This window comes from Tasmannia lanceolata, unplaced genomic scaffold, assembly GCF_043159265.1.
Source record: "Tasmannia lanceolata isolate RefF3 unplaced genomic scaffold, GAP_Taslan_0.1 ptg000008l, whole genome shotgun sequence".
Classification (NCBI taxonomy): Eukaryota; Viridiplantae; Streptophyta; class Magnoliopsida; order Canellales; family Winteraceae; genus Tasmannia; species Tasmannia lanceolata.
Window position 1 is genome coordinate 13921452 of NW_027518685.1, and position 27760 is coordinate 13949211.

General features: G+C 37.3%; 2 protein-coding genes across 5 annotated transcripts; one reads left to right on the forward strand and one right to left on the reverse strand.

Moving 5' to 3' along the window:
• Positions 1-2709, reverse strand: LOC143883166 (PPR superfamily protein). The gene has a single exon (XM_077386519.1). The coding sequence runs from the start codon at positions 2358-2360 to the stop codon at positions 363-365; it is 1998 nt and encodes a 665-aa protein (XP_077242634.1). The 5' UTR covers positions 2361-2709; the 3' UTR covers positions 1-362.
• A 5909-nt stretch (positions 2710-8618) lies between these two features.
• On the forward strand, positions 8619-25782 carry DRM2 (domains rearranged methyltransferase 2). 4 transcript variants are annotated; one of them, XM_077388044.1, is made up of 13 exons: positions 8619-8964; positions 9166-9223; positions 9302-9381; positions 9511-9550; positions 9646-9774; positions 11084-11180; positions 11282-11328; positions 13397-13525; positions 16497-16596; positions 20210-20313; positions 20482-20547; positions 21959-23069; positions 25688-25782. In XM_077388044.1, the coding sequence occupies exons 4-13, from the start codon at positions 9548-9550 to the stop codon at positions 25759-25761; spliced, it is 1860 nt and encodes a 619-aa protein (XP_077244159.1). In that variant the 5' UTR covers positions 8619-8964; positions 9166-9223; positions 9302-9381; positions 9511-9547; the 3' UTR covers positions 25762-25782. The 4 variants fall into 4 exon arrangements, with proteins under 4 accessions (XP_077244159.1, XP_077244160.1, XP_077244157.1 ...); XM_077388045.1 differs by lacking the exon at positions 25688-25782 and adding an exon at positions 24373-24613 and having other exon boundaries at positions 8620-8964; XM_077388042.1 differs by lacking the exon at positions 25688-25782 and having other exon boundaries at positions 8620-8964; positions 21959-23304.
• Positions 25783-27760: the final 1978 nt, after the last annotated feature.

Genomic DNA, 27760 nt, shown 5'->3' on the forward strand with positions numbered 1-27760 from the left:
TGCAGAGTTCCAAATTCAATCAAATCGTGAAGTTGAATCTTCAATTGACAGATGATTTACATTTAAAAGAATACTGAAAATGAGAAAATGACCATTCAAAAATCCATATGTAGTAAAAGGAAAGAATAGAAAAAAATAAATAGAAATTGTAAAATCCCCATGAATAAAAGCTACTCCCACGATGTACTGAACCATATGAACCATATGGAGAATGATCTAGACCGTCACTCAAATACAACGGCTAGATCGCGATGAAACCTAGATCCTTCGTGGCAATGGAGGTGAAACAACCTCTCTTGGTGGCCATCCATCTCTTGGTTTGGATGCAACAAGCTTAACAGCTTAAGAGGGGAAGAGAGAGTCTATTCTTGTAGATAATACCTGTCATTAACCTCAATCAAACTGTATCCAAACTCCCTTCTGATTTTCTTCATTGCCATAATCTCTCTAACATATTCCGATCTTTCCGAATCGCCAATTTCGGAATAAAAGCTCAAAACCTGCAAATAAGCTGCAGGATCTTCAGGCTCTAGCTCCATCAACACTTTGGCAGCTCTCTTACCCACCTTTTCATTACCATGGACCCTACAACTCCTCAACAGAGAGCTCCACATAACTGAATCCCCTTCCAAAGGCGCAGTTTTTAGCATTTCTTCAGATTCTTCTAACAACCCAGCTCGGCCGAGGAGATTGACCATACATGAATAATGCCTTTGATCTGGATTTACCCCATAACTGTCTTTCATTGATTCAAACACTGATTTTCCTTCTTCCACCAAGCCTGAATGATCACAACCCATCAAAACACACAAGAACATAATTGCATCTGGTTTTAGACCCTTGTGGATCATCTCATCTAGCATTATTAGGCCTTCTCTTCCCATTCCATTTCGACCATATCCGCTGATAATTGAAGTGTAACAAATGGTGTTTGGGGCTGAAATTCGATCGAAAATCTGGTGGGAAAACTTGATATTACCTGATCTTGAGTAAGCGTCAATCAAAGAACACGACACTACGATGTCAGATTCGAAGCCTGATTTTATCACGCAACAATGTAACAGTTGACAGCTTGACAAACTCGCGGAGGCTGACAAGGACAGTGTTTTAATCAGTGTGGAAAAAGTCACATGATCAGGTCTCACTCCTTCGTAGACCATCAACCTAAACATCTCAATCACATCTTTTATGAGGCCACAATATAAGAAAGAAGTGATCAGGGAATTACAACACTCTAAATTTCTCAAAGGAATTTCATTGAACAATGTTACTGAAGATCTGATCTCATTGCACTTTCCATACATATCGATTAACGCAGATTGAATATGAACACTGCTAGAATCAAAACCCAGTTTCAGAACAAACCCATGAATCTGTTTTCCAAGAAGAAGATTTTGAGTCCGACTGGATAAGTTCAAAAACCCGACAAATGAACGAACAGATGGCCTCTTCCCCCATAATCTCATTGTATAAAAAAATTCAAGAGCTTTGAATGGTAATCCATTATCGGCGTGGACTGATACAATTGAATTCCATGAAATCACATCTTTGGCTGGAATAAACTCAATTAATTTCCTAACATCGATTGAGCTCCCACAAGCTGAGTAAAGATCTACCAAGGCATTTGCAATGAATATATTTGATTGCATCCATCCGAGCTTAATCATGTGACAATGTAGCTGCTTTCCTTGGTCTAAAAATCCTCCATTACTGCATCCTCGTATCAAATAGCTGAAAGTAACACAATTAGCATTGACCCCCTCAATTTGCATCCTCCAAAACAACTCAATCAACTCAACTGATCGACCCAATCCACAAAACCCACGCAGAATCAAGTTCCACGTCGCTAAATTTTGCTTGGGCAATTCATCAAACAATCTCAGTGCAAGGCCAACTAATCCCATTTGCATGTAAAGATCCACAAGCGCAGACCCAACAAATAAATTTGAACAAAACCCAAGGAAAATCACCCTACAATGAACTTGAAGACCTTCTCGATAGAATCCAAAATCACTACAGATATCCAAAATTGATGAAAATGTTGATGGGTTTTCTTTGATTCCTTGAGAAACCATTTCCTTGAAGACATCTAATGCCTGTTCTGGAAATCCATGGCGAGCATAGCCAGCAATTATCAGGTTCCATGAGATAGTGTCATGTTCGGGCATTTCCTTGAATAATTGGATTGCAGAATCCAGGAAACCAGATTTGACAGACTCATTGATTGTTCGATTGTAAGAAGGGACATCAACAATGGGAATTTCTCCTGATCTTTGAAATGTGGAAGCAGAAGCTCTTGCATTAGCTTTCAAGTTGGTAGTTAATCCTCGGGCACAAGATAATAGATTTCTAGCATGCATTAATAACAAGTGCGGAAGGACATTTTTTTTGGGAACTGGTGCTCACTTCTATCGAGAGAGAGAGAGAGAGAGAGAGTTTGTTGATAGCTTTCAAGAATATCTTTACAGATAATCAGTAATGTTTTGAGAACCTTTTCCCTTTACCAACAGATACAAAAAAATCTATGATCAGGACCAGAAGTAATGTGTTCCACTGTCTTGTATGAGAAGTTAATGTTTTCATCAACTCCTTCGCTAAAAAATTAGCCAATGCAGGGATAAACTTAGTACGTAAAAAGAAAGCCAACTAAGCACCAATATATGTGCAAAAGGCACTCAATTTTTTTACACAGGTACTAGAGAAGAGAGGATGATTGATGATTAGGAAATTAATTTAACTTTCTTCTGGTAATGTCCAACTATTTATATAGTTTAGAAGCATTTCGGGGTGAGTACTACCCGATTGATTTCCCCTACAAATGGTATTAGAGCTGGGGCGTGGTAACTCCCGTGAAAATCTCGGTAACCCCGGTGTGCCTCCGAGGACGGTGGAATTCCCTCGAAGAAGATCTCGTGGTTCCCACATTGCTGTCATGTGGAGGGGCGAGATGGTCCACGTTGCTTCCGCGTGGAGGGGGAGATTGTCCAGTTACCACTCCCCAGCTCTGATACCATTTGTAGGGAAAATCCGTCGGGCAATCCGATCCGATTGTGCACAATTAAACAAAAAAGTAAAATAAACAAGCCACAAGATTAACACCAAGATTTTACGTGGTTCGGCCAAGCTTACTCCACGGGCGAGAAATACGATCTTCCACTATGAGAAAAACAATATACAAGGATTACAATGGATTAAACCCAAACCCGCAAACTCGCAACCCTTTCGTTGCTTCTCAAACTCAAGACCGTACAAGAGAGTAACCCAAGAAAGAGCCCCAAGAGAACCCAAGAGAAGACCAAAGAAAAAAAAACAAACTCTTTCTTCCTCTTCTCTCTTGCTCTCTCTTCCCTTCTCTTTTTCTCACTTCCCACTCTCTACCCTAGGGCAGCCTTACACACCCTAGCCTCTTGCCGGTTTTTTCCAAAACCTAAAAAAAACTTACTATATTTGTGTTTTACCTTCCCACCCAAGTTCCCACCCAAGCAAGCTACAGTGGGTGGGAAATAAGGCAACTTTCCAATATATAGAAATGATTTTTGGGGCACAACCTATTTAGGTTGTGACCCATCTAATGGACTGTTTGGATCATCCTATGGTGCTGGCCATACCTTACCTTTTAATAAAGTGAGGAGTGCGATCATCAAAATATGGTAGTGCTGATAACATGTCCCTGTTTTTTTCTTTGGCCTTCGGTTTTTTCATGTAGGAAGGGGTGCATTTTTTGGTTGTGGGTCTCGGGCCATATGGAACTTTTGTTGGGAGATATGATGGACCCACTTTCCGTTTAACTTTATTTTTACACTACCCCACTTCTACAGCTCCTTGGGTCCACTTCACTTTACATCTATAAAAAATTAACCAAAGGGAGCCTAAGATGGAAAAACAAACAATTCATGATTATAAAAAAGGTGCCTACGGTGTAAGCTCATATAGTCCAGTATTTTTCAGAAACTACGGTAAGGCTTATGCCATGCGATGATCCAACCCGTCCATTTGATGGGCCACAACGTAAATAACTTGTGTGCAAAATATCAGTTCTATAGGATGATCCTAGCCCTCCAATCTATAGAGGAACTGCATATTATGGAAACCTCTATAGATGGGAGGGTTGAGATCACCTATGGGACGATGTGGCCCATCAAATGGATGGTTTGGATCATCCTATGCTGTAATCTGTACGTACAATACTTGTTGAAAAAATACCGGACTATACGGGCTTACGACATATAAAAACAAGTGTACGCTCAAACAAGCCTCTCTTCAACAGCTGTAATACCAAATTTATGTGCCGCATGTATTGTGTGTTACTTTTATTTTGAGAAATGATATATTCGCCCCTTTTTCTACTTGGGGGGGGGGGGGGGGGGGTTAGTCGCGGCGGATTTGAAGAATCCTCTGTTAGTCGGACGTGCCTTTTTTCAGGAACTGTAGAGTACGCCCTTAGTCGGAATTTAGGAAAGTCACGATCTTTAATGCAGGCGCGAACTTGAAGTTCCGAGTTATAAAAGAAAAGCTCGATTATAATGTTCGCCTCACACAGGTGAAACTTTAAAAAGTCCGGGGTATCGTATCATCCAAGCTTCTACCCTAATCTCTGGGAAAGAAAGAACTCCATTGCAACTCTGCCCTAATCTCTGGAAAAGAGAACGCCATTGCTAGGGTTTCAATAGGGATGCTCCTCTCTCTGTGTCATTTTATTCTTCATCATCCATTTCCATTGCTAGGGTTTCTGAGAGGTATGCTCTTCTCCCTCTCTCTGCCATTTTTTTCTTCATGATCCCTTCATTTTTAAGAGATTTTTCGGCCCTCATGGGTATTTTGGACCTGGTTTCATGAGGTTTGGTTGCATGTTTTTTCGGTTTTACGAGTTGCTTGTTTAAGAGATTTTTGGCTATGATCCTTACTGATATTTTTCATTTTCTTTCTCTTTATCTCTCTTGGACCGGTAAAGTAAAAGAAGATAAGAAATTCCATTCCTTTGAATTCTCTCAAATTTTGAGGGTTTTCTTAATTGATATGTCACAGTTTGTTCAAAATCATTTTTTTTCATATTTTTGTTCAATTTGTTGGAATTTTTGTTATAATATAGCATATTTGTACAAAAGCTTAGTTTTTTATAATCCATCATCTCTTCTTCGTCCTTTTTTTTTTTTGGTATCCAAATTGCCTGTTTTAGTGATATTTGCTTCAGCAGTTCATAAAGACTACATGTTTGTATAAATGCCTACATGAGAAATACAATTCTTTCATTTTCAAATACTCTAGCAGCAAATGGTAGTAGCTCGTGAAGAAATAGTGGGTTCAGAAATATGTGTGCTGGTATTTTTCTTTTACAACATTATATATATATTTTGATGACATAGGGCATCCCCACCCCATTTTAGGGCGGGACTAATCCCTATGGATGCACGCAATCACTAGTAAACCAGTGCATCGGGTAACTCCGAGGGGACTCGAACTCGCATCTATGGGAGCAGACCCACGACGCTAGCCGGCGTGCCAACCCCGTCCGGGTATGAGACAAAAATAATATTATGAGCCAAAAATCTATCCATGATTCAATCCGGATGCCCAATGGCTTGTCATAACTCCCAATCCTCAGTTTGAAATTCCCTCTTTAGTGAGCATTTCAATGATTTGAAACTCTTGCTGTTGATACTGAGTTTAACAACCATGATTCCATTTGGATTGAGATTGTTAAGTACAAATGGAACTTGCATGCTATTCGCTAACAGCTTGAAGAGCGGATTTTTGGCCAAGGAGTCTTTGGGCTTCACTAGTTTTCCTCTTAAGATTACGTTATATGCAAAGCTTTATGTTCTTCAAGAACAAACTCAAGGGCATAAAGATCTATAGTTATATTCCAGGTTCATTTTGAAGACCCTGTTTCGAGAAGAAACCAGTATTGCTAGTCTCCTGATTAGCAATGGAAGCCTGGATATTGTATGAATCCTTAAATCTTTTGGCTCCCCATTATAACGGTTAATTGGTCTTAGACTCATGGGCTGTTACACTCAGTTCTAGTAATAAAAAATATAAGCCTAGAGCACTTATTCATTGGCAGTGAACCAATCCTAGTGTAGGCTGATTAAAGATCTTAGAGTAGGTTGATTAAAGATCCTTTTGGACTGTGGTTGCCCTCTTTAAATGTCAAGGAATTGCCATTGATATTGCTGCTGAGCATGATGGAAATAACTCCTCGAGTTCGGAAGAAGTTTTGGGGAAAATTCCTAAAGGTGAAGGCTTTACAATACTAACTCCATGCACCAGGGTACTCAGATAAGAGACAGCCCCATCAGTGTATTAGGTATTTTTTACCAGCCCCATGTAGAGTGGTATTCTCAGTATGTATGTTAGCCACAAGTGCAAACCTGAGGCAGAGTCACTTGATTTTATGGCCCTATTAGTTATTTTTGAACTTCTTTACTTCTCGTTTCACTCCTTAAAAATCATTTACGTACTGTCCTTAGCTTATGGATCTTTAGCTTAAATGGTAAAGCACTTGGGAAATGAGGTATGACCAAAATGTTCCTAAGAGGATGGTGGTTCGAATCCACCAAGATCTTTAAACTGGGTAATATATTTTATTGAAAATTATCAATTTGTATTTTTAAACCATGCAAACATATTTTATACGCATGCTCTAACAAAGTAAAATTCTTATCAATTAAAATCTATGTTTTCATGCACTAGTTGGGCTCACAAACCTTCATTTATTTGGACCTCTTAGTGGGACCCAGAAGATCACAACAGTAATTAGGTATTTTAGTAAGGCCCACAAATCCACCGGATGATACTAAAAATTGATTATTATAACTCTAGGACTTCAAATACATGTATTTGTTAATGACTAACGTGCGATTTCAATGTGACTCTAAAAAGTTCCTGTTGGAGTCCCAGAGTCCCAAGTGTCCGCACATTAAAGTCCAAGTCCCCAGAGAGTCATGGACAATTCTGTAAAGTCATGGACAGTTTGTCCGCACATTTAAATCCGCCGCGACTAACCCCCCCAAAAACACCAGTGTCACGTTAGAATGCGTTAAAGTCTGCCACATATCCTCCTTTACTGTGGTGTGAATTATCCTACAGGAGTGCGAATATATATATATATATATATATATATATATATATATATAGAGAGAGAGAGAGAGAGAGAGAGAGAGAGAGAGAGAGAGAGAGAGAGAGAGAGAGAGAGAGAGAGAGAAGGTACTCCCTGGAGTAGATAACTTATCTACCCTCTACCTTAAAATAACAGTTGGGGCCACATTGTTTGGGTGATCCAGAGCATTCATTTGATGGGCCCTCAAATTTTTGCCATTTTTGCCTCCATATTTCATAGGGTTAGGATGATCCTATCGAGCTGATTTTTTGGGCACACCCCATCTGTGTGAGGGCCCATCAAATGAATGCTTTGGATCACTCAAACAATGTGGCCCCAACTGTTATTTTAAGTTAGGGAGTAGATAAGTTATCTACTCCAGGGAGTACCTTCTCTTTTCTCATATATATATATATATATATATATATATATATATATATATATATATAGAGAGAGAGAGAGAGGAAAGTGTCTCTAGTCTCTCCCCTAGATAAGCTTATCTACTCCTCTCTTTAAAAAAACACAGTGGGCCCATGCTGTTTGGATGATCCAAAGCATTCATTTGATAGGTCCTAACATAGATAGGGTGTGCCCAAAAAATCAGCACCAAAGGGTCATCCTAGAACTTCATTTTGTTGGGCACACCGTGTCCAAAATGGACGCATATAAACATGGACGTTTATATGTGTCCATTCTGGGTACCATAAGGCACCACAAAACGAAGTTCTAGGATGACCCTTTGGTGCTGATTTTTTGGGCACACCCTATCTATGTTAGGACCTATCAAATGAATGCTTTGGATCATCCAAACAGCATGGGCCCACTGTGTTTTTTTAAAGGGAGGAGTAGATAAGCTTATCTAGGGGAGAGACTAGAGACACTTTCCTTATATATATATATATATATATATATATATATATATAATGTGGGAATTGCTAGCGTAAATCGCAAAAGGCTTTTCGCGGCTGGTCAGATCGAATTTATCATTGCCCTATTTCGCGAAAAGCCTTTTGCGGAAATCCCATATAATGTAAGTAACCATACGACCCACCACGATGGGCGAAAATCCGAAAAAGTCAACAATCTAAGCCATGGAAATTAGTTTGAGTGATCAAGTTATTAAAAATTGCGGCGATGAATTCAATTTGTTTCTCTCTTTTTTGGTGGGCACCCATGGAAATTAGTTTTGATGGTTAGATGAGTGACAGTTTTGTGGGACATACCCAATCAACGGTTAAAAGTACAAATCGAGTTTCCTGTCAGCATACCCGCCAAATATGATGTGAATTATGTCAAAAACGTTCTCATGTCGTCATCATAGGGTAAACGATGAGGACTGTCGTTTTAGGTTATGCTGTCATTTTAGAAAACTATATGGGTATTTTTGTGATCATGAAGCAATATTATTACGTTTTCAAGACGTGGCGTAATATGAAAGGCTGTTAGGGATTTTTTGGGATCCTTCTTTCAGCTCTCTTACACAGCAATTTCACTTTTCTTTTATTCAGTCTCTCTCTCTCTCTCTCTCTCTCTCTCTCTCCTGCATGCAAACATTTTTTTTCCCATTAAACCCTAGCAGGAGTCGTTTTTCCTCTTCAAGAAGAGAGAGAAAGAGTGAGATTCCTTCTGCATTTTTCTCACACTTGTAAATTAGCTTTCCATTTCCGTTGAAAAAGGGATTTGAATTCCCTTTCTACTGCATCTGACCATTTTTTTTGTGAATTTCAGTCACTTGAATCTCTTCTTTCCACCATTAAACCCTATCTTTCTAACCCTATTAAATCATTTTTCCTCTCCAAGCATCTCTACAAGAGGAGAGAGAGAGAGAGTGAGTGAGTGAGATTCTCAGCATTTTTCTCACACAGGTAAAATCGCTTTCCATTTGGAAAATGATTTTTTCTTTCTTCATTTTCTAATTTCTATGTTTTATCCAAAAAAAAAAAAACAAAAAAATCAGAGTACTTCTAATGAAAATCGGCTTAAACTGCATGCTAGCTTCTACGTTTTTTTACATTCATTTGATCTTTCTGAGTGTTTTTGTGTTTTTGAAACCCGTTTATTTTTAGGGTTTTAAACTTGGTGTTTTGAATGCTGTAATTTGGCATCTTTCCCCTATCTCATTTGGTATATCATCTAATCTTTTTAATTTTTGAAATTTGTTTGTTAGGGTTTTATAATCTTCTAATTTTGTTCTGTTTTCAGGGTTTACTAATTGCCAAATTTAAAGGATTTCTGTACATTTGGTATTCTTTGAGGATATTAGGCCATATTCTTTTGGTAAGGTAAGACGCTGAAGCGAATTTTTGGTGTTTCATGGCTGTGTTGTTTCAATTGTTTGGTCTTTTTGATAATTTGCTTTAGAAGGATTTAGTTTGGAGCTGATTGTAGCACTCTGCTTCTTAACATTGTAGGAGTCTCTGGCTGTTAGCAATTACGATTTGTTGAGAAATGGTGAGTAGTTTTGTATTTAACTATTTATTCAACTAAATATCATGTTTCTAGTATTTCTTTTTCATTTTCTTCATTGTTGCTTCTTGTTTGTCCAGGGTGGGGGTGTCGATAGCGGAGATAATGAGAGCTTCGATTGGGATAGTGAAGATGATTTTGACGTGGCATCTTCTTCTCATCAAAGTGCTACAATTCCTCCTCAAGACATTGTTTCTGGCTTAGGACAGGTGAAGAGTGTTTTTTGACCTTTTTGTGAATTCCCGTTATTACTTTAGTTCCGAAAATAGCACAAAGATTGGATAGTAAAGTTTTCGGTTCTAAATTTACTAGCATGAACATGTAATGCTTTTGGTGCCAGAACAGCATTAGCTCTTTCTTGAATGTATTTGGTCCTTTGACATTGGAGATTTTTTTTATGCATAATAAGATTAGATTCAATGAATTATTTTGGTAGATTTGAACTCAATCAAATCATCCATTTTGTAACTATAGTTTTGTGCAGAGTTTTAGGAACATTCTATTTCTGTGAACCGGAACATACTGGCATGTATTCTAGTCAACTCCACACATTGTTGGCTTGGACCACCTTGATCGAGCGCCATCGAGGGCCTTATTTTTTGCTTTTGATAAAGCTCTACCATTAAAAAAAACTATCACGCTTTAAAAATGTGCCAATCTTGCCCAATTAACTGTAACACTGACCTTTTGTTGGAGTTGCACATTTCTCATGCTATCTAATACAAATCCTTATTCACATCTTAGATTTCAAAAAATCTAAATTCGTATCTCCTCTCCTTGTGTCCTTGCCTGCATCCGTATTTGTATATAGATATCATAGGTTTCATCAGGTCTTTGCTATGTTAAATGCTTGAATACAGGTGACTTGATTTGTCAGGATTTAATCCGATTTTGGGGTTTCTTTCCCATGTTATTGAATGAATTATTCACCACTGGCGCTCTGAGATTATAGACAACCTTAGTAGCGATTTACCACCGGCGTTCGGAGATTATAGACTAGGTTAGTATCGGAGTTCTTAATTGATATAGATTGTGATTAGTACGTTGATGTTCCATGGGGTTTCTAACAATCTGTTCTGGGTAATTGATGCGGACTTGGTTATGGAATTTTGTTGTTTAGGGTGCATTTGGGCTAACAAGGCCCAAGATATACTCCCATATGCTCCTTTAGATGCTGGGTGTAGAGAAGATATTGGATAAGTGGTGGGCTGGGTGAGCGTAGTGGGTGGGGGTTTGGGGGGAGGGAGGAGGGGATGGTGAATGTGACTGCATAGCCCGAAGGTATACCTTTAAATGTATGGTAGTTCTTATTTTTACTGCCCTTTGGCGGTTTATGTTTAAATTTTAAACTTTGGCCTTTGGATTTCAACAACTTAATTGAGTTTCTTTGCAATTTACTTTTTGATGCCTTTGATTTTTTTGCTTGTGAAACCATGTGTTGCATGTATCCTTGTTGGATATTTTTATAACATTATTTCCTCTGTTTACTTTTGTTAATTTTTCTTTTATCTGTTTTAGGGAAATGCTGCGGGCCCTTCCTGCTCCAAGTTGGTTTCTCATTTTGCTGAAATGGGCTTTTCTAAAGACTTGGTCACAAAAGCAATAGAGGAAAATGGTACGCACAAAATGTCGTTTTTAATAATGAATATAACAAATGGTACATGCACAGTGTTACTGTTGAAAGTTGTAAAGTGAGATTTGCTGTATGACATGTAGGAGAAGGGGATGTAGAGGCTATACTGGAAATTTTGCTCACATATTCAGTGAGTGCATTTGTGTTTTAGCCCTTAATTGTTTCTCATCTATTTTGGTTGATTTTTTATTCTATCTTTTGGCACTTTTTTTCTTCAGTCTTTTTGACTTATAGAATAATGCTCTATACCATGTCGCCTTAACAAGGGTGTGACCATGGTTGGTTTGCAGGAGTTCTTCTCCATGAGAGCTTGCTTTAGATGCTAAATTTTCTCGCTTCTAAAGTCTTGTGGAAGCATACTTCCTAATTAATTATACCCGTATTCTTCCTAGTTAATTTGAATGCAGTTCGCCACCTTCTATTATTTAGAAACTCATTTACGGAAGCCTCCTTCCTCTAATTAAGATTTAAGGTCACTTCTCCTATTTAGGTGATTTTTTCGTAGGGTATTTAAAAGTTACAAGTGTTGAATGGTGTTTCTTTTTTCAATGGTAAGGCCTTGTTGTTTGATCTAGAGGTCAGGGGTTCAATCCCAGCCTACCTATCCAAAAAAAAAAAAAAAAAAAACTAGTGTCGAAGGGAACTTTTCTTGCAACTTATTTTTTTTTTCTAAATCTTATCCTTTTTTATAGGAATACAATTTCAAATTAAATTTAAGCGTGGTAATGGGAGAGGGCCTGCCTTGGCAATGAGCTGACTCAAAGTTTCAGTACTGTGGTGTGCTATCCCTCTAGGGCTACCACTCCGATCATCTTCATTCAAGTTGCAAAACCACAGATCTCTAAGGCTTGCATTCCTAAGCTACTCTCTTTCTCTCTCTCTCTCTCTCTCTCTCTCTCTCTCTCTCTCTCTATATATATATATATATATATATATATATATATATATATATATATATAACAATGATGCTCGGAAGACACTTTATGTTTGCTTGCTGCCACTCTTTTTTCTACTTGCTTCCTATCCCTTTTTGTCCATTTCCAGTGCTCGTCACTGCCTGCATTTTTAGAATTCTCACTTCTGCTTTTGCTTCCCACATACTTCCTGCTGTAGCAACGACGGGCATGGCACCATTGAAATATGTCCAAGTAACATATTTTGTTAAGGGAAATTATTTCAGCGCTCCAATGTTTTGATAAACATGCACTCCCATGTTTGTCGTGTAGTATTTAAAGGGCTGTCAGAGGAATATTAAGGTTCTCAAAAAGCTCTTAAAGCCCTTTAATCACTACACGACAAACATGGGAGCACATGCTTATCCAAACATTGGGGGGCCGAAATCATTTCCCTTTTGTTAAAATGATACAAAATATATTTTGTTAACATATACCCGGTATTTTCTATTGGCTTAAAATGATACAAAATATATTTTGTTCAGGAGTGTTATCTCTTGTATCACTTTGCTTTGTTTGTTCTGGTCAATTTGATATTAGTTCAATATGATTGAAACTACATATACTTTGGGAGGGCTTTCCAAGCAGCACACCTGGTTGTTTTTTCACTGTTGCTGATTAATCTCTCTGATTTAAGGCAATGTTTGTTTTCTCGTGTATTGAATTTCCAGCAACCATGTCCCGGTATTGGTGGCGATCTTGTATTTTCATGTTATTTTGTGGCTGTCAAACATGTTTAAGTAGCAGATATGTACATATATTCGTACACTTTATGACAATAATCTTGAAGATTTTCAAACAGGGAGTCATATACACTGCTTCTGTTTGTGCATGAATATAGATGGGGTTTTATATGTTGTCAAAAATAACTTCAAAATTCTGCTAGGCATTTTTGCTTGTGTAAGGAAAATGTGTTTTTTAGTAGTGTCTTCATCTATCGTTTGTTAGCTGCCCATGGTTTAGATCTGTGTCTCTCGAATGCTTTTAAAAGGTGCTATCCATGAAATATTCTTCTTTCTGGATTTTCAATTTTTTAAGTGGGTTAGCATATTGTTTCAGGCAAGGTCGGTAGCAGAGCTACCAAAACTCTATTTCTAAACTATAATATGCCATGCTATGTTACAAGTACATACTTTGTATCCTAATCTTTATTTGACAGGTGATGAGGATACAATGTATAGGTCTTAACTGTTATTCATTTATCTCAAAGAAAACTTGGTATTAACATTAAGTTGTTTCCATTAGGCTCTTGAGAATTCACCTTTGGAACGTGCAAGCTTCCGAACTTATCCACGTTCTTCAGAAAGCCGGAGGGATAATCTGGATACTGAGCTTTCAGACCTTGATAGCTCTCCCGGAGATGAGGAAGATGAGGTACTCCATTTTTTTCTGCCAAAAACTCATTTATAATTGTTATGACATGTGCTGGTTTCTTTCATACATTCCTTTGCTACTCTCATATCTAGCTGGCAGCAATAATATTGATAAATATTAAATACACGTTATGTGCATGTCTGGCTGCATATGGATATCAATTGTTGGGAAATCTTATAACGTCTTCTCCATATGCCTGTTCATATTTGTAGCAAAAACTATGTATTGTTGGGTATATGATGGTTTTTACACTGGTTGTAGTTTGGTGATATCATGGCTAAATTAACTTTAACTGTGTAATACCAAATTTCTCTTGATTCAATGCTAGCCATAGGAAAGGTCTTTGGTTGTTCGTATGTTGACCAGAAGGCACCAAAGTTGATGAAGAGAAAGTGAAGCCTATTGTAGAATGGCCTACGCCAACTACTACCATGCAAGTTAGGAGCTTTCATGGATTTGCAACTTTTATATTCGTTTCGTCATAAACTTCAGCACATTGGGGGCACCAATCAACAATTGCATGAACCTTGTCACCTTCAAGTAGACCCTTATAAATGAGTATTAAACTCATCAAATAGAAGATCTCCTGCACGCCATTCTAGCCTTGCCTGATTTTTAACAAGGTGTTCGAGGTTGAGTACGATGCCTCACAGATTGGCATTGATGCACTCTTAAATCAAGAGTGTCCTATTGCTTACATGCCACATATAGCCAACTTATAATGTAGAGTTATATGCCATTTAAGTCTTGTAATTTTGGAGATAATATTTCGTTCATTGTGAGTTCATCTTATCTTCAATCATGAGGCTCTCAACTATCTCAATTCCCATAAAAAGCTTAACCTTGGATACGATAAATGTGTTGCGTTTTTGTAAGAATACACATTATCAAGTAGCAAATGCATTGAGTTGATGAGTAGCCTTGTTAGGAACTTGCAGTTGACGTCGTATGTTTGGACTTTTTGAAAGATCTTTACAAAAACGACCCCAAGTTCGACAACATTTATCTACAATGTGCAAAGAGATGTGTTGTAGGAGTTTTGTATGGCCTTTCAGCATATTTTCATTTATTTCATATGGATGCCCATAATCATGCTCATATTTATATGATATCGTGCTTATTGAGATAGCCTTGTTCATGCTCATATTTATTTTTGCTATTTGAGATAGCCTTGTTCATGGGCGTACACAACTATTTTCGAAACTCCCAGAATGAGGAAGATTTACAAGATTGAAAAAAGACTAAATAAATAGAAGATATCCATTCCTGCGACTTGAGAGAGCATGAGAATTGAACAAAGATATGCGAGGGTTCTTTAGATGGATTCCCATGTAACTGCATTAGGTCATTGAACAATTTTTTGTTTACTCAAGCTGAGTATCATTTAATGTTTTTCTGTAAGGAGCCAACCGTAGGGAACACCACAAAATTAGGAGGAAGGGTTCCATTTCCTTCTGAAACTAGGTATAGAGGGATTTTACGGTGAAAGCTCCAACACTATTTTATTCCCAGATCAAAAATATATCTTTATCAGCCAGTGAAGTTTATAGATGTGTGTAATTGTAATCTAAATCATCAGTCAAAAATATATCTTTATAGGCCAGTGAATTTTATAGATGCGTGTAATCGTAATCTAAATCATTAGTTAAAAACTTATATGAATAAAATACTAACTAATGTTGAGTAAATACTAATATAACTTTTACCATTAAAAAAATACTAATATAACTGTTAATACTTAAAACGATTTTAAGATTTTTCATATTGGAATTTAGGGGTGCAACTCAGGTCGGTATCAACCGAACCCGCGTCGGGTTCAACCTGAAAAAAGTGGGGTTGGGTCGGGTTTCTTTCGGGTTGAGTTTTACTAACCCGGGTTGAGTTCAAGTCGGGCTCGGGTTGAGTGCTTGGGCAACCTGACCCTAGTGAAACCCGGCATTTTTTTAGTTTGTACATTTAAAGCTTAAAAACTCGGGTTGGGTTAGGTTTGGGTTGGAAAAAAAATGGTTCCTTAGGTTGGGTCGGGTTGAACCTAATTGGGTTGGAACTCGGGTTTGGTCGGGTTCGGGTTGGGTAAATGGTTCCTCAGGTTGGGTTTGGGTTGGACCCAACCAGACCCTAGTTGCACCCCTAGATTGGATACGGCAAGGACATGGATTCTAAGAAGCACGTGTTTGGGGAAGAAAACTTCATGGGTTTTCAAGGAAAATACTAAAGTGCACCTTCTAAATTTCTTGCACTCCTCTGTTTTTATGCTCCATATATTTGGTATGATCCGATTGACAATTAGTTTTGTGCTGAAGTAGTTATTATTGCTTGCTTCTAACATAGAACTATGTAAAAGCGAGTTTTTCATTTGCATTTGTTACACAAGCTGTTAGATGATGTCTGCGTGTATTTTTCTGGAAAAATATATGCAACAAAAAGTACAAATGAAGTCCAACTTTTTGGCGTTCAAAACCATTGATCATTTGAATTCTCCAGTGGATGAGTAGTGAACCAAAAATACTTGTACTGGACAATCCTTACCATATCATTTGTGGAGTTTTCTATAATTTTGTTTTTTTATTTTCTGAGCTGTCCATATCATACCCTGCAATATGGATGGCCATGATCTTTTCTTGGAGATGATTGTTGGTGCATGGTATATTTGCAGGGAGGGCAAACAAACTGTTAAGATTAAGTAGTGCTCTCCACCTATGATAAAATATTGATGGACATCATATAGCTTCTTTTGTTAGTATTGTTGCATATGATACATCTCATAAATGCCTTCCCAAGTATTTTTCAAAATTCGCAACCTTTATGGGAAACTGATACTTGTTTAGAATTTTTTTATGGGTATTGTTTAGAGTTCATGTATGATTTTTTTATGGGTATTGTTTAGAGTTCATGTATGATTAAATAATATTTATTGTAACTTGTGACTTAATATAGCAATACAGCTGGTGATCCCAATTTGTAATGCCAGGTAACCATGGATACTTTGTCTGAGAAGGAGAAGAATTTTTTGCTCTTAGTGGAAATGGGTTTCGACACAAATGAAGCTTCTTCAGCTATGGACAGATGCGGTTTGTTTCTACATGTTATTTGATAGTTGTATTGGTTTACACCTTTGTATGGGCATGATGTTGGAATGATGGAAGCAAAGTGTTTTTGTTGCTATTGCCTTAATTTGCAGGGTTACTTAAAATGTTTTTTAATTTAGGCTCTAAAGTTATAAATTCCATTGTGCTATTTCTTTCTACTTTTGATGTCATGTCAATTCTAGACTGTTTGCTATATAAATATAAAATATATTCTAAACTGACCAGGAAGAAATTGCAACCGAGGGAGGACAATGAGATTTGGAGAAAGTAGGAGAAGAGAGACAAAAGAAGAATGTTGATAGAAGGGAATGATGTCAGTGAGGTTGCGAAATCCAACCCACAAACAATTTATTTTACTCGTCTATGCAAAAAGACGAAAGTGGGCCCCACAAAATAAGCCACTTAAGTAACTTAACCACTTATATGAAATAAAAAAACCAAAAGCGAAACCCATCATACATGAGAAGCCATATCTATTTCTTCTACACCTCTAAGTTGGTGCATAAATATCACGCATGCCCAACTTGCCCAAAGTATCATGGCAACTAGCTTGAACTGTCGCTTTGGTCAACGTAAGTACTTCTTGAAAGCCGTAGAAGAAAGAGCAGTACTGAGCCATTTGAACCATTTCTCTGATGATTAACTCAACTTGTAATTGGTCTTTCTAAGTCAACACACCAGTGTTTAAAAACTCCCTGACTCGACAAGGAACTCCCCCGAGTCGACTCCTTTTTGCCTTGGCCGCGTTCCGCATTGCACCACATCCGCATTCCATGTTTTGCCCTACAGAGTCAATAAACTCCTTCGACTGTCCCGAGTTATGACCGTGTCAACCTCGCCAACCACGTTCTTGGCCGCGTACTCGCCGAGTCGACAAGGATTTTTCTTGGCCATGTTCCGCGGGTCACATCCACGTTTTTAAACACTGCGACACACCATCCCTTTCATCCCTGATGATGAAACCATTTAGGTTGCTTCATGCATACTTTCTCCTAAAGATCTCTGTAAAGATATTTGCCACAAGGTGGGATTTATATCTATCAACATCTCCATCGGGTTTGTACTTTCACAGTGTAAATCAACTTGTTTCTAACAACATGGTTTCCCTCATGTAAGTGAACTAGATCCCAAATTATCTGTTTCCTAAGTGTTTCCATTTCTTCAGGCATAGCTTCTTTCCACTTAGGATGAACGATAGCATCTGTAAGTTTGGTAATAATAGAAACAGAGGAAAAAGACATAAGATATGCTTGAAAAGAAGGTGACAATGAACTATAGGTAACAAAATGATCTCTAGGATGACGAGTTCAAGCCCTCTATTTTTTTACTGAGGGCAATAGTCAAATTAGAGGAGGATAAAGGAATAGAGAACATAGAGAAGTAGGAATACATGGACCTTTTTATTTTATTTTATTTTATTTTAAAGTGACATCGTTTGATACAAATCGTTTCCGGATGACTAGATAGAAATATTTATATCCCTTATGAATACCAGAGTATCTTAAAAATAAAGACTTCTTGGATTGGGGATCTAACTTGTTCCTTGTTCGACCCAAAACAAGAACAAAGCACACAAACATTTGTATCCCTTATGGATACTAGAGTATCTTAAAAATAAACACTTCCTGGATTGGGATCTGACTTGTTCCTTGTTGGACCCAAAACAAGAACAAAGCACACACACCCAAATATTTTGGAGGGAGAGAACAATCTATTATACAGTTTGAGAAGTTTGAATGGATAATATCTCTCCAGGGTAGGTGTAAACATTTGATTAATTATGTAGGATGCGGTTAAACTTAAAACTGCTCCATTCCAATAGATATTGGGAAACTTCATCCTGTTGAAAAGCGATCAAGTCACTTCTAGTAGGTGACATTTGTTTCTCTGTCACACCATTTTATTGTGGTGTGTAGGCACAAGAAAGTTGAGTGTACTACCATTCTCAAGAAAATGCTCCTTTAAACTTTCACATAGATACTCAAACCCTTGGTTTGAGCTAAATACCCAAATGTGACAGCAAACTGATTTTTGCATCATTTTGTAAAAGATCTTGACTATATACATGACTTTATAACGATGTTTAATCAAATATATCCAAGTAACACGTGATTAATTATCATTGAACAAAATAAAATACCGAAATTCAGAAGCAGATACTAAAGGAGCAGGACGCCACACATCCAAATGACTTAAAGAGAATGGAATAGAACTTTTATTGATACTGAATGGATAAGTCGTTCTACAATGTTTTAAAAAATGGTCTCACAACTCAACTTTGACTCTACTTGATTTAAAGTGATTCGGAAATAAAAATTTAAAAGACTTCAACTAAATATGTCATAGGTGAGTAAGTGACAATGCGACATGTACACTCTAGTGGGATGATCGCCTTACTCTGAATGACACACTGTAGGGATGACTGTACGGAGTTCGTTATCCTCATCCAAAACCAATAATCTACTTCATTTCTAGATCTTGAAAATGTAGTGAGGGGATAAAAAAAGTTACGCTACAATTCAATTGTTTAGTGATGCTACTTTCAAATACCAAGTTAGAAGGGAAGGTTGGGACATGGATAATAGTAGGAATGCAATTGAAGAAATTTGATAGATATCTTTTTCCAAAGAACTAGAACAGGATCCATTTTCAATTTTAATCCCATCAAATAGGAATAAAAGACAAACCATCACGTGGAAAAGATATCAATGAATCCAAATCTGGTTCTGTAGTTTTGAACAACCTACTGTGTGACTGATTCTTATTCTGATTTTCTTTCATATTAATCCCTGATATCCTGTTTATAAATTCCCCTACATTATACTCGATACTTCTGTTGGCCCAAGGTATTGTGTCAAACACGATAGGATATCAGACACTTCATGGATATTATTTTGGTCAATAATTCTCATGTTTTAAACATGCCACTCTTTTGGAATTAACTATGATGGTTATTGTCTGTTAGTGTCTCATATTTGCAACTATAGTTTTTAGTATATTGTTTTTTTTTTAACGGTAGTTTTTAGTATATGTTATATAGATTTGTAGTTTAAGTACTTATAATATGAGAAATTATATGATGAATGGGCTTACAAACATGTAAAGGTGTTACAATGGAAGTACCACCCTTGATATTTGATCCAACAGCAGCATCTCAAAAAGTGAGCTGCTGTTTGATCAAATAGTAAGGATGGGATGATGAGTATGAGTTTTTACGCCCGCTCATCATAAAATTTCTCTTATAGTATTATATTTATATATGTCTTGTGATTGATCTCATGGTGTGTGATACCTGTACGCACATCTGGGTCACAGGTTTTGGAAAATGTAAAGTTGTGTCCTTTTCCCATGTCTGTGTCCGTATTCATGTCCTTGCGAGGCATGAAGGTTCTCAAGTTTGATCCTGAAACCTGTGCCATCAAATCTTACGTTGGGTTGGATAATGACAAATTTGTCCCTAATATACTTTGCTAGTGTGTATATCTTCTCCAGTCTCTTTTAAATGGCACCTTCAGTGTGTATATCTTCTCCAGTCTCTTTTAAATAGTACCTTCTGCTTCTTATTCTTACAAATTCTGTTGTTAACATATTGAAGGTCCTAATGCTTCACTTGTGGAGCTCGCGGATTCCATATATGCCGCCCAAACAGAAAATGCATCAGACAATGAACTATCTTTAACAAGTTCCGACAAAAATGAGGTGCCCTTTTACTCATCCTACTTTTCGTCTATAGTATTATGCAGTTCAAATTTCTGTAATGAATCCCATAAATTCTGCTTGTTCGAATTATTACAGACCCGTTTGTCATTTCCTCTTTGTTAAAGCTATATCTAGTAGATTTTATGATTGTTGATCTCTTTTTTGCAGACTGTGCCATGGCGTTTCTATGATGATTCCCCTAGACAAAAGAAGAGGAAATGGTCTGAAGATGAGGTACTATGCTCTACACATTGCACTTTTCATCTCTATGAATGTTTTTTTTTCCTGAATGATATGCATCTCTGTGATTGTTACGATTAATTTTCTTTTGTGAACTTATAAATGTTAGCTCTTTGTAATTACTAAAAGCCTGCAAAAGTCTTCCCTATGTTTTCATCTAGTATCTGGAAAAATGAAATCTATAAATGCATGATCTTGTTATATGGGTGTCCATAATATACACTGCACCATATCACATCCGTAACCTGAAAATCCAGAATATGTATCATCTCTCAAACATACAATTTTTAATGAGGGCGTGGTTTCTGAGCTCTAGCTCAGGCTGGGCTAGAGCTTAGAAGACACCATCTCCCATAGTAGTTTCACTCATCCAACCCATTCATTTTATACTACCTCACATAGATAGGGTGTTCCTAACAAACCAGCTACATACCATAATCCTAACCATCCGATCTATAAGACCATAATTTTTAGCCATCCATTTTAAACCTCCACAAATCATAACCCTAACCATAACCCATAATCCTAACCATAACCATAACCATAATCCTAACTATAACCTATAGAACTAATGGGTTGGATGACTCAAACAACAATGGGAGATGTGGTTTCTGAGCTCTAGCTCAGTCTGAGCTCGAGCTCAGAAACCTTTTCCTAATTTTTAATACCATGGTTATGGATGATCTTATTTCTTGTATATTCTTATAGTCTGGCTCGACTTAGTTGTATGATGCTATACTAATGATATGGGGATGCATATTATATGCGTCCTGTATCACTTGTCTGTAACCTGACAATCCATTATGTAATGTCTAATACGTCTTGGCATCGAACTATACTTTTCTTTTTCTTTTTACTTTTAGCACTGGTATGGAAATTTATTACCACATCTGATAAGCTAGCATGTATTACATGAGAAGCCATCTAATATCATTTTCAACATGCATTCAACAGCTTTACATTCATGTTGATTGCCAATTATGAGACAACATCTATTGCATGATTCGATTTTACTCATTCTGCAGACAGGCCATGGTTTTAAATTTCGATTTCGGTACCGGTTTCGGACCCCACCGAAATCGAAATTTCGTTCGAAATCTAACGGAATAAAAAAAGGCCTTTTTTTATCCCGCCTCAAATTTTGGCCGAAATTACTCACCCGAAATTTCGGGGGAATATTAGATAATGAATAAAATATAATTTATTCCTAAAATTTCGGACCGAAATTGTAGTAAAAATTCTCGAAATTTCGGCGAAATAAAGTACCGTTTCGGGTTTTAGCAATTTTGGTGTCAGTCCCGACCGAATGACCGAAATTTCGGATTTCGGTCGAAATTTAAAACCATGAGACAGACTAATACCCTTGGTGATTGTCTGATCTTTTATTTTTTGTATATATTTACAGGATGACCAGAGCTATATGTATAATGGTTCCTCTAGATCCAAGCATAGGAAGAAATGGTCTGGAGAAGGGAGTTCTAGAAGAAACATTCATTCACAGAAGAATATTTTCCTGGATGAGGATGATAGGCCCTTGAGATTGAATGTTCCAAAACATATGATTGGTTTTGGTGTTCCAAATGAGCCAATGGTCAGAACTCACAGGAAGATTCCAGAAGCAGCCATTGGGCCACCTTATTTCTATTTTGAAAACGTGGCCCTCGCTCCAAAAGGTGTTTGGGAAACAATATCACGCTTCTTGTATGATATCGAGCCAGAGTTTGTCGACTCTAAGCATTTCTGTGCTGCTGCAAGAAAAAGAGGCTACATTCACAACCTTCCCATTCACGGCAGATTTCCACTTCAGCCACTCCCCCCACGCACAATACATGAAGCATTTCCAATGACAAGAAAATGGTGGCCTTCGTGGGACCCAAGAACACAACTGAACTGCTTACAAACTTGCATTGCGAGTGCTAAGCTAGCAGAGAGAATACGGCAAGCCCTTGTCGATTCAGATGATCCACCACCTCAAAAAATCCAACAGTATGTCCTTAATGAGTGCCGAAAATGGAATTTGGTTTGGGTCGGCACTCATAAGGTCGCACCTCTGGAGCCAGATGAGATTGAGATGCTACTTGGGTTCCCAAGGAACCACACCAGAGGCGGTGGAATCAGTAGGACAGATAGGTATAAATCATTGGGCAATTCTTTTCAGGTTGACACAGTGGCCTACCATCTCTCTGTCTTGAAAGACATGTTCCCTAATGGAATCAATGTTTTGTCGCTTTTTTCTGGTATTGGGGGTGCTGAGGTTGCTTTACATCGGCTGGGGATTCCACTGAAGACGGTTGTTTCGGTTGAGATATCGGAAATCAATAGAAACATTGTTCGAAGTTGGTGGGAGCAGACAAACCAGCAGGGAAATTTGATAGATATTGCAGATGTGCAGCAACTGAATAGTGACAGACTGGAGCAGATGATCGATTCATTTGGGGGTTTCGATTTGATTATCGGTGGGAGTCCATGCAATAACCTTACTGGCAGCAATAGGGTGAGCAGAGATGGACTCGAGGGTAAGGATTCTGCTCTCTTCTTTGAGTATTTTCGTATTATAGATATTGTGAAGAATATTATGCAAAAAACCTTGTGATTGTTTTTTAGGAGAAAGCACCTTGGAGGAATTAGGTTCCTTTCTCTTCTCTCTCTTTTCAGCTTTAAGTTTACTAGCTGATATGAATTCCTTTCAATTTGATTTCATTTCCATGTTCTTATGAACTCCGTAAATCCATTTCATGTTTGTTTTACCTACTTAGATCTACTACAATTTCCAGTTACTAGACGTCAATGCCAAATGTCTCATGAATTGTTCTGAGTACATTTAGTGTCAGAGACTTTTCTGAGCGGAATTATATACTCAACAATTCCTGAACAATTATCTATCATATGAAACGAAGCTTAATGGCATATCCGAAACTGAGTTTTTTTTTTGTTTGTAATTTTCCACGACACACAGTGCTTGAATTAATCCTAGAGTGTAAATCTGGATAATCTGCTGTCCTCTTTTGAAGAACTGTTTCTAACCTCGATTTGGCTCTGAAACCCCTTGGTTCAACATCAAAACTCTTTACTCTGTTTACGGATCACATGTATCTACATGATTTAGACAATTGAAGGTGAGTTTCGCTGCTTGATCCGCATCAAACTTCCCCTGGAAATTCTGCTTGTAATGAACGGGGTCTGAGTCACATATAAACCGAACTCGAATCAAGTGAACTGATGAACAGGGTAATTTGTTCATTTCTGTAGTATGCTTCTTGGCCCTTCCTGTTAATGAGCTTAATAATACACTCATATCCTGTCTGTAAATTATGCCTTTCATTAGAAGCTTCATATCATCCTGAAAAATGATAGAACTGGAAGCCCAGTGTGTGACAGTGTGTGACGTAGTCAACCAAATAGCTCCTTTCTGTGATCTTTTAACATGCTTAATGATCGTTGACTAACGTAGTGAAAATAGGTCAATACCCATCAATTACCACCTAAGTTACAAGCAATTACATGGTGTAAGGGCTTACAACAATAAGGCCTCTGTACAGTACCACCCTTGACATTTGATCCAACAGCAGCTCCTCAAAAAGTGAGCTGCTGTTGGATCAAATATCAAGGGCGGTAGGGGAGGGGACCCCTACCGTATTGTTGTAAGCCCTTACACCATATAAAATCTCCTAAGTTACATGTTTAATTAATTAAAAGGAACCTTTGATCAAGGGTTTGAAACTTATATTTTACTTTGATGAATAATAAAATTGTTTTTTGATGTAATGTTTCTTCTTCTTCTTCTTTTTTTTGAACACATACAAATATACTATATTGCAGAGAATGGCTATGCCTGACAGTTGCCCGTGGGATCAATGGCTACGATGTGTTGTAATCTTAATACATGAAATATCTGCACTCCCACATTTTAATAGCGGCACTCCTTTGTTAAACACTTTGTTGATAGGATGTTGGTAGCTCTTCTGTGACAGTATTTAAACAGGTAATTAGAAATGTTTTAAACGGATGGTTTGGATCACTGAATAATATGGGCCCCATTGTCTTTCTGTTTTAAAAACAATATGCACAAAATGAAAATTCTATGTAGCCTTTTATTTAGTGGTGCCACCGATGGCTTGTAAATGAACCATTGAAAGTAACAGATGCGATGGCTAAGTAAACTATCCAACGGGTGTGGCCAATTCAAACTTACAAAATTCTTGAAAAAATTCCTATATTTTTTATTCTCCATTTTGAATTAAGAAAATCTCAAGCACATTAGAATTTAGAAATTCTTCTTCTTCTTTTTATAATTAAATGCAAATTTGATGAATACTCGGACATTTCTTGTGAAATATTCAAAATTAATGAAAAATTCAGTCATGAAAACTAAACCCACATCCTAGGTCTAGCAAATACAATAATACATGGACATAGTACTTTTTTTTTTAAAAAAGAAAAAAAAACATGGACATAGTAACCCTTTCATGCCTTGTGTTCTTTCTTAGGACATGTTTGGCAGCCGTGACTTTTTTTTTTCATGGAAAATAAGTTTATCCAGTGGCGGGAAAGGGGCAAGGAGGGTGGGTGATGGAGAGAATTGAGAGGGCAGACTGAGGGAAGGGTGAGAAGGGGCTGAAAAACATGAAAAATAAAAAATCTACTCAAAGTTCGGGATTACCTAATGCAAATAGAGAAAAACGTGCATTTTTTTCCAAAATTTCCTCAAAACAGTCCTTTAGTTTTCAAACATTTGCTTCACCGAATTATTCCTAACCCGAACTTTGTACTGATGGGCTGATCTGTTGTGGGGCCCACAATTTGGAAACTACTTAGCCTGCACTTGTTACATAATCCCAATCCCACTCGTCTGAACACTTATATAGAGTTACAAGAACTGTTAACACACATGGTTGTATAGGGACTTGTCGGGATGTTAAGGGAATGTACTATCTAAAGTAAAATAATGCAGTGTAGGTGCAAGGAAAAGGTCTAGTCGTTCTCTCTATATATATAAAGGAATGTGGGCTTTCACTACCAGACACATGCTACTGGAAGTAGCATTCCCTTTTTTCACATTGGCCTGACTAATGCTCTACTAAAAGCAGAGAAGTTGTGCTCCATTGATTGAAGTGGATATCTTGTATTATTGCAGGAATCACCACCCACATGAAACTAACTTTCGGTATGATGTTACTCACCACAAGAGCAGTACGTGACCTGAGATGACATTTACTACAGCTTTTGTACCTTGTCTTCCAGATGAAAAGCAAAATTCTGTAATTTCTTTGAAAAATTTATTAATCCATTTTTTTTTAGCCCCAAACAGGATTAAGCAAAAAGAAAATGAACCATATGACACAGCCTAGTCGACTCTCATCTCTAGAATTGTCCTAGTTTTTCAAATTTGAAGGTTGATTCTTTCTGGCGATTGGGCCGGTTTACTAATCCTAATAGTGCCTAGAGATATTGCTCGTACGTGTTTGATAAAATTTGTCTGATTCTCAGAAATGATCTATTCGTTAAGAAATTAAGCAAGTGTTTATAATTTGACATAAAGTGGTTGATTCCCTTAGTTAAAATGAGTGGAATACATGAAAAGCTCGATTCTATCAAGAAATTGAGCAAAGTTTTAGTTTAAAATAGTGTTTAAAATTACTATCCGGTCCATAAGAATTCAAGTTTTGGAGAACATAAGAGACTATGCCAAGACCAATCTGCCAAGTTGTCTAGATCACCACTCCCTCAAGTTTTTCATTTTCTTCTTCTTCTTCTTCTTTTTTTTTTGGTACTAATTTTCTGTGACATATAGTGATTCGACTAATGTCCGCTGAATTCAATTTTTCGGAGTTGCAACTATCCATTGTAAGGAATTTCTTACAGGTAAATGGTCAATGCCCAAGTAGCCTTATAGATTTGATCTTAATCGAGTACTTTTTGGATCATCACATGCCTTGTGATTTGTGTTTATCCCCCATAATCTCTTGGGTCTGCTTATATACAAAGGATTGACTTGTTACTCATTCAACTAGTCGGAGTTTTCAAGCTTTTGGGCTGTGAATTAAAATTAATCACTATTTTCATTAATTAGAGGTCTTAACATCATTTCAAAGCAAGACATGTAGTATGATTGCTCCTTGCAGTTATTGAAAACCAAATAAAAAAAGAAAGAATGGAAGAAAGAATGAACAGTTGTCATCTTTATAAACATATCACATCATATGAACATCTTTAATATGGTAGGCTCATCTGTCACTGGCTTACCTACCCAAGCTCTAAAGAGACATATGACTCTCTCTCTCTCTCTCTCTCTCATATGAGGTTTGGGCTATCTAGGTTTTCTCTCTCTACCTAACCATTGACCTAATTTCCATCCCCATGATGCATTATTTAAAGTGCCCCTTTCTTCTTCACTTTCATAATTTGGTTGTCAAAGCATCTCAAAAATATCGAGACTTTATGAAAGAACGTTCATTCCATGAAAGCTGACAAAGACATGAAGAGATGAAGATATTCAATCTGAAACCACTCAATCCTTCTGTAGAGTGGAAGAAATTAAGCATAAGCATGACAATATAATATTCTCTTCTCTTTTGAAATGTGATTCTTTAATAAAAAGAAAAGCCCCCCAAACTACCCCAATGTGACCAAATTCTTACTAGCTAGGCAATGAGAAAAGGTCAAATACTGTTCTTGATTGTAATCCAAGTGATAATAATGGTGACTTTATACCTTATTTAATTGGACGACATGGTAGCTTAAAATTTTATATTTTTCAATGCATGAATTTGACTAAAAAACCACCACATTCAACAAAAAAAAACCCTAAAAAAATAAATTATTGTTATTATTATTTGCATGTATCCATCACCTCGATCACCTTTCCGTCTAATCTTATTTTTTTATTATTTGTTTTATTGATCAGCTACCTTAGTCTTAATGTATGTCAGCTTACTACTAGTGCGCGATAAATCCGAGAAATTATATGATGAAAGGCCACAGAAACACGTAAAAGTGGTAAGACAGAAGTACATGTTAGATCAAATATCAAGGATGGGATGATGAGTATGTGTTTCTACAGCCCTTCATCGTATAATTTCTCCCATAAATCCATCTCCCAGTAAAATTATTCCTCTCTCTCTCTCTCTCTCTCTCTCTCTCGGACTTTTCCCATCATTTTAGCTTTCTGTTTGTAACTCTATTTTTGTGTAGGGAACACCCATCTTGA

Coding starts and splice junctions, on each gene's coding strand:
- LOC143883166 (XM_077386519.1), bottom strand. CDS start 2,360: ATGCATGCTAGAAATCTATTATCTTGTGCCCGAGGATTAACTACCAAC.
- DRM2 (XM_077388042.1), top strand. Junction 11,329..13,396: donor AAATTTTGCTCACATATTCA/GTGAGTGCATTT, acceptor TGTTTCCATTAG/GCTCTTGAGAATTCACCTTT. Junction 16,597..20,209: donor TTCAGCTATGGACAGATGCG/GTTTGTTTCTAC, acceptor AACATATTGAAG/GTCCTAATGCTTCACTTGTG.